The following is a 7,698-nucleotide window of genomic DNA, read 5'->3' on the forward strand; positions in this document are numbered from 1 at the left end:
GAAGCCAGGCTCGCTGTTCCTTAATGCTGCCTCGGATACTGGAAAGGTTCCCGCCACCATCGCTGTGCTTGCCAGCCATGAGCCCGGCTTCTTACTGCAGGTGGGAGGTAAGGAGCAAGGGGTCCTGGACTGTGAGAGGGCCTAAGCCAGCAGTCGGACATACCCCGAGTGGTCCTGGACTGTGAGAGGGCACAGGCCAGGCTGAGGGACCCCCCACCCCTGCCAGTGCATGAAATTTCATGCACCAGGCCTCTAGTATTATACATAAACAGCTCAGGAGATTGGAGTATGATAATCATTAGTTAATGTACGATTAAGTACTAGAAAATATTTAAACTCTTCATTTACCATGGATATTGAATTAAAATGTTTGGAAAGTTCTTATTTTACAGGACTTTAAATTGATCAATCCCATTGCTTAATAGGTTTTAATCTAGAAATTGATATATTTTTTAAAGAAATATTTTTTATTTCAGAGAGGGAGAGGGAGAGATAGAAACATCAATAATGAGAATCATTGATTGGCTGCCTCCTGCACACCCCACACTGGGGACTGAGTCTGCAACCCGGGCATGTGCCCTTGACCAGAATTGAACCAGGGACCCCTAAGTCTGAAGGCCAACGCTCTATCCACTGAGCTAGGACCGGAAATTGGTATTTTATAGATTGCATAGACTACCATATTTTCAAAGAATATGTAGACCATTTAATCTGCATATTTTCAATCTTATTGCTGTTTCTTTTATGAAGTAAGACTTTGAGAAGAAAGATGAAACCCGTGGCTACTAGTTGGCTTGCAACTAACTAGTCTCACAAGGAATGCTTAAGGATTTGCTTAGTAAAAACAAGTGCACCCCTTCCTCCATTTTATGACAATGAGTCATCACTAGAATTAAAGGGATTTAAATTTTCTGTGATGTGTCCCCACTGGCTAGAGTGGGGACATGATAGGGACTCAATAAATACTAGTTGATTGCATATTATTCAAATTTAACCAAGAAGTCTAAGACAAGGGCTTTTAAATTATGATTCCAACATTTAAATGAGAACTAGTCAGCATTCACTCTAAATAGTATGCATATAAAACCATTTAAATCATGTAACGTACTGGAGGGGCAATCTGATGAAAGTCATGCCATATATATCAAATGTATCTCATAAGTCAGTCCTATTCTATTTTCCAGTTTTAGATTTCACAGGGGTAGGTTAGCTAGTCTCATCCTAGGAGCATCTTTGCAACATGATACACCATATTACAGGTGTATACACAACTCAATTTACACAGGAAAAAAAAAAAGGAACTGTTATGAGACCCAGAGGCACATACATTCAATTGTTTACATTTAATAAAGATTATGAGATTCTTTAGGAAAAATGAAGACAGGTCACTGATGGTTTAGAGATGTTAAATTGGAAACAGACATTTAAGGTCCTTTCTACCATTTTGATTCCAGGAAAAATAAGTTAATCACTTTATAAATTTGTTAGAGGCCTGGTGCACGAAATTCATGCACTGGTAGGGTCCCTAGGCCTGGCCGACAATCAGGGCTGATCAGGGCCTTCTGGCTGCCGGCCCGGGCCTTCCTTCATTCCATGCCGCCCCTGGTGGTCAGCGCATGTCAGAGTGAGTGATCAAACTCCCAGTCTCCCAAACTCCCAAGGGGACACAGCATGTTAGCCATATGTTTTTTCCCCCAAATAGAGGTAAGTAGAAGCTAATTTGATAAATGGAAGTGGATATCCCTTAAAACTATGTACTACTACTAAAACACAAGGCAATTTTCAACACTTTTTTACACCCAGTGTCAAATAAGGGCATAGCAAATCTCTCAGAAACCCAATAAAACTTATGAGATGCATTATTAGGTTTATCCTTGATAACTAGTATTTCCAAAAGTAGAAAATATTTCCATTTAAAAGCACTGATTAAGTTTATTTAAATATTACCTATATAATTTCTACTATATTTATAATGTGATTCTTACTTGACAGAATACATGCTTTTATATTAAGCATAAGAACGAATAATCCTACAAAGATAAAACTCATTTAGTAAAATACTGTTGATCTTTTGGAATTATGAAATGTTATTCACTCACAAAACAAAATGTGCTTTCAAAAATTTCTGAAACAAATTCTTTGAAATTTATTTCTAAAAGTCACAGAGACAAAACTTTAAAAGTGACACATTTATACTAATACATGCATGAAGGAAAAAAAAGCACAGGAATACAAAAATGAACACAGTAAATTTTAATGAATACAGTATTCTGGATACAAGTAGAATACTAGGTAAGAATTGTATTTACCTCAGAAGTCTATGACAGTATGGATTCAGATAAACCAAGGTTTAATTAAGATAGCCACTTCACTATTCACATTTTAATCAGTGCTGACCAGATGCTAAAGCAATTTATTTTAGGCTAATATTTTCAGTGAAATTATAGAATGAATCTTCTATTTAATGAAGGTGATATGTACTCATTTAAAAGCAGTTGGGGCAAGTCAAACCATGGAGAGCCCTTACAAAGACTAAGCACCAAATTATTTTCTGTGGCTTTCATTTATAGCCACTTTAAATTTGTTTAAATGTGTTTTCCATTAACATTCACATACAAATTCTTCCAGGCAAAAGTTTTAACATGGAACTTTCTGCTTAGAGTTCTTGCCAACTGTTACTTACAATAGTTTTTAAGCAATAAATACTTCAGAACAATCCCAAGCCAATACTTAATTGGTTACAATTCTAAGATGCACAACTTTTTCTTTAAAGTTTTTTGGTCCCTGAAAATTCAGTAGGGCCAAATGCATTAACTGGAAGTAGCATTTGTTAAGAAAAAGAAGTCTAACCCAAAGATGATAATGAATAAAATAACTATTTAGGCTCTCATACACAATCTTTCTAGATTTTCACCCCGTAAGAAATGATTACAATGTCCTTTAGGCTTGCTATATGCCCCATAGAATCAAAAGAAACCAACAAGGAATTTAACATTTCAACTAGCTAGGAACTATTTACTGTAAGCATAAAGTGAAATTTTGGAAGACATACTACTATATTTCAAGAAAACACTATTAACAGGTAAGCATGTGTTGAAGGCAGTTTATAAATGAAATATTACATGTCTTGTTTATGCATACAACTTATAAAATAGAAAATGCTATTTTCCCAAATAGTATAGTATCACACTAACACTATATAGTTAAGATTTAAAACTTCAGAACACACGTCCACTATACCTTGACAGCAGTATATGCCTCTTAGATATTCTCATTTGTTAACATATGCCAACCATCGTTTCACAGATTTGTACGTTTGAGCAGGCTAAAACAATCATTCTGCTTTATCTATTTAACTATGAGACAAGGTTAACCAGACTCAGGGAACGAAGTTTTATAATGAAGAAACATATTAAACCTCCACAAAAGGATGAAAAACTCTTCTAAGGACATGATATAATCATAGCAGGAGGATGGATTATGCCCCTAGATATGGTGTATGTGGGAATAGTTTGGAGCCTGGTGAAATACATTTATATGGGACCTAAATGATCATCAAATCTGTAATTACTAGAAACTCAAATGTGAATTATTGGTGTCTTTCCAGTGGAATGTCAGTTTATAGTTTAGGACTACTGAAAACTGTTCTGCCACTACAGATTTGCTTTCAGTGCAAATTAATACCCAAACAATAGGGAGCAGTCTAAATCACATGGAATTTTGAAAAATTAGAATGATTGCATATCTAACCTTATTTTTGTATTCTGAAAATAGCGCTATAAAACTCAATTACTTTCCTAGCTTCTTAAGACTTTTTACCATCATAGATAATTCAAATTAAACATGGTTGCCTGCAAATTCTTTACTAGAGGAAGTAAAAAAAAAGTACATTTTGGTTATGTTTTGCTGCTGGTCTTCTCATGTATGTGCTTTATCAATGAGAGCACTACTCTAGGAATTTATTGTGCTACTTTAATATAACCGAACATGAGAAAAATTGGTATTCAAATTTTGACAGGGGACCTTTTTTTCTTATTTTTTGGTGGCAGGCTTATTTAAAAAAATCCACATAAAATCTAAAATCAGACGTACACTTTGACAACCTGAACTAGGAACTTAAGTCTGTAAAAGAAATTTAGAAATGGAAAGCTGTTTCTGAAAAATATAAAATCTAAACCTTGTTCTTACTTACTTTGGCTTTTCTTTTTTAAATAAAGATTTGTGGTAAAATAACCTTAAATATAATACCTGCTGTTAACATAGGGCATCATTTGTCAGTGCTTGTAATAGAAATATATAAGTATTTTAACTTGAATGCTTTCAAAGAATTTAAGAGTTTTTTAAAGCTATACTCCAAGTTTTCACTGTTTAGTTTTTAAAAAATATAATTTGGGTCTCTGATAACCTTAAAAGATAGTGAGGTTCAGATGGAGATCATTTCCTGAACATGGTTGACCTCTAACAGAACTAATTATTTCCTCACCCAAAGAGTTATACAGGATACTGCCAGATCTCCACTACAAAAATCTTGTACTGTTAGACAATGTTTACCATCCATTTAAAAGCCTTGTACCACCAGAGGCAAAGCACATAAAAGTGAAAGTAAACTTGTTTCTAGTCTACTTATCCCAACTAAACTCTTATGAAACCATATGGAAAAATTAATATATAGAAAGTAATTTCCTTATTTTCTGATCTGTCAGCAAAAAATTACTAGTTTTCTGTAAAAACAGAAAACTCAATAAAGTGTCTACCTGTTTAAATTAAAATGATAATCCTGGTGTCTTTTAACATCAAGACATTAAAAAAAAAAGCTTACAAACTCAAGATGATGCTTGAAATGAAAGCTATGGTTCAAAAATGTTGTGTTTATGTTAAGAGACTAAAATTGTGTCACTGCAAAATTCCCTATGGCTTTTGGCACTGACATTAAAAGATTTTAGTCTTTTGGTCACTTGAAGCTGTTACTAAATAGAACAATAAGCCTTTAAAAAGGGGGGAGAAATACAGTGAGGAACTGAAGGATAGCTAAGTAACTACATCATATACAAAATAAAGCATATTGAAATAAACAGTCATTTTCTGCTAGGGATCTGAATATACAAGAACAGTTTACCACCATCGCTTCCATTTTGAGGAGGATCCTCTAATCAGAAAGAATTCCTTTAAGTTACTGTGAGTGGTGTTGCCTGGCAGCAGCTTCAATTTCCTAGGCTAGTCTTCAATCCAAGTAATTAAGTACTCTCACAAGGAATAATCATACATGGCAATAGGGTAAAAAAGCAGGGCAGTTCTTCCATGCACAAATATTTCAGGAGAAAAACCTTCAACTTTAAAGATAACCATCAGGTTTAAGGTATTCTAGCACACTTTAAACCTTAATTTTTGTTTTACACCATTGGTGACTAAAATTAACAGTAAGTTTTATGGTGAATTTTTGTTTTTGCTTGCAACTATATACACATTGAAAAACTATTCTGCATCACATGATTTTTAAACGAAATAAATATAAAAATGAACCATATAATCAATACATAACTTTAACACTCCACATTATTTAATCTTGATCATAATGATGGTAACCTCCTGGTCAACAATCTTGTGAGTTGAGGAGCTGATTCTCATTCTCATATCCATCAGGCAGATATGCTCTCCTCAGCTGGTCTGACTTAGGTATGGAGCCTCCATTCTTCACATGGCGAGACAGGAAAGCACGGACGGCTGGGTGATCAGCCTTCTCAAGTGGGATGTTGGCTTCCAGGCACATTTTCACAAAGTCCTGGATAACACTGACTTTCTCTGTTTGTGCAGTACTGTTGCACTGAAGGGATGCAGTTAGGGGCCTTTGCTTCTTTCTCACATTCTGCTCTTCAAATTCTGCCTTCCTCTTGGTATGAGTCTTTGACTTGAGATGGTCACTAATGGCAGACTTGCGAACATGATTCAGAACCACATTGCAAGAAGTGCAGAAGAGTTTTCCTCCATCTTCATGCAGCTCACCTCCAAACTCAGTGACTCGATCCAGGGGAGTCACATACAGAGCAGTCTTAGAACGGTTTCGAGCAGGTGGTGCTGTCACTACAAATCTTTCCATTTTGACTTTGAATAAGGTTCTTTCAAGACAAGAAAAAACGTAAGTGTTATAACAACAGTTCATTTGGGAAGCAGTTAACAAGAAAAGTATAAACATTTTTAAGATTATAGATTTCAGAAAACTTAATTTAAATTAATAGATCGTGTACCCATTACTAGTAACAACTACATCCATTCCTTGAATTTGATGAAATTCAAATAAATTTAAACTATGAAAAAAGAATGACACCTATTTCAGATGTCACTATCTTTTAGAAAAACCTAATCACAGGTTAGTATTTAGGGTATTATATTAATTTCATTCAATTTAGATATGTATTCAAGTTTAAAAGAGCTTCTTTTCCTTCACGGTTCTGGGGCAACTGATTTTAGGAACACAATCATAGGGAATTGTAAACAAAGTTTGTTCAAACAGGGGGATAAATAAACTGGCATAATTGTATATGAAGGTAAATATAATTTCCACAACTGCTCAGAGAAAAAAAGTATAAGCCAAGAAAGCAGACCGAACACAAGTAACATCAGAATCAATATTATTATATTTTAAAGCAAAAATAGAATTCAAAGAATTAATGCATATACACCTCTATTAAGTTTTCCAAAAGGTGATTATCAAGATATATGTAAAGTATTTTTTCTAACACTTTTTTTCCATTAAAGACTAATATTCACATCTATTAATTTATTCCATTTAACTAGTCAGCTAGAACAAAACCAAAAACTCATTAACATAGTGCCTAGTATATGATAGATGTTCAATCACAATTTGTTGATGGAATAAGTAAATGATTATCTTTACTATTTTTTCATATATTAATCTCAGAAGCAGCTTAATCATTTCAAAATTTATCCTAATTGCAAACATTTATGATCACTGCCAAAACCAGTGGCAATGAAAACTTGAGATATTGAACAAATATTGTTGGTGGAGACCATTTGTTCCTGAGGCATGTGCCTTTGGGTTAAGCTCTTACATTAACCTAGATATAAGAAATTCAAATGAATTTGATATAATTGATAATAGAACTCTGTTCTGTAGAAATATGATAGGTACCATGTTTTCTTTATAAGTGTAATCAGAAACAATGGTGTTAATCCACGTTAGAGAATTGTAGCGGAGCAATATGAAAGCTATCTCAAAATAACTTTAAATTGTCTATGGACATAAACTCAGAGAAGGACTTAATGTTTCACATAAATTCTGAAAAGCATGACAAAACTTAGGTTTTAATAGGATTAATTCAAATATTCTATTAACACGTTAAGCGCCCAGCCTGTTTTGTCTTCGGGAGGGAAAGTATAGTGTCAGTCACCGGTGACTGACAGGGGGCTTAACGTGTTAAAAATCTGTTTAATGTATAGCTTTCATGTGCCAAATACTGTGTTGGCTACAGGTGCTCAATGGCAGATAAGGCAGAGATGATTCCTGCCCAATAAACAGTGAATTACCATTATATGTGTGTACCTTAAGTTAATGATTTATATTTTATACACCTATAGCAAATCAGTCCCAATTATTAATGGCTCTAAACTAGTTATAAAACAACATTAAATATTTGTGCCCAGTAATGCCTACATCTTTTTTTTTTTTTATTGCTAAAAGTA

At 34.1% G+C, this 7,698-nt stretch overlaps 1 protein-coding gene across 2 annotated transcripts in view; it reads right to left on the minus strand.

Moving 5' to 3' along the window:
* Positions 1–2,230: 2,230 nt before the first annotated feature.
* CGGBP1 (CGG triplet repeat binding protein 1) overlaps positions 2,231–7,698 on the minus strand; it is a 6,817-nt gene continuing 1,349 nt past the window's right edge. For both annotated transcript variants that reach the window (XM_005878101.2, XM_014549299.1), the window contains exon 2: positions 2,231–6,113. In XM_005878101.2, coding sequence (XP_005878163.1) covers positions 5,591–6,094 — 504 coding nt within the window. In that variant the 5' untranslated portion in view covers positions 6,095–6,113 and the 3' untranslated portion in view covers positions 2,231–5,590. The remainder of the gene's footprint in view (positions 6,114–7,698) is intronic.

This window comes from Myotis brandtii, unplaced genomic scaffold, assembly GCF_000412655.1.
Source record: "Myotis brandtii unplaced genomic scaffold, ASM41265v1 scaffold546, whole genome shotgun sequence".
Taxonomy (NCBI): Eukaryota; Metazoa; Chordata; class Mammalia; order Chiroptera; family Vespertilionidae; genus Myotis; species Myotis brandtii.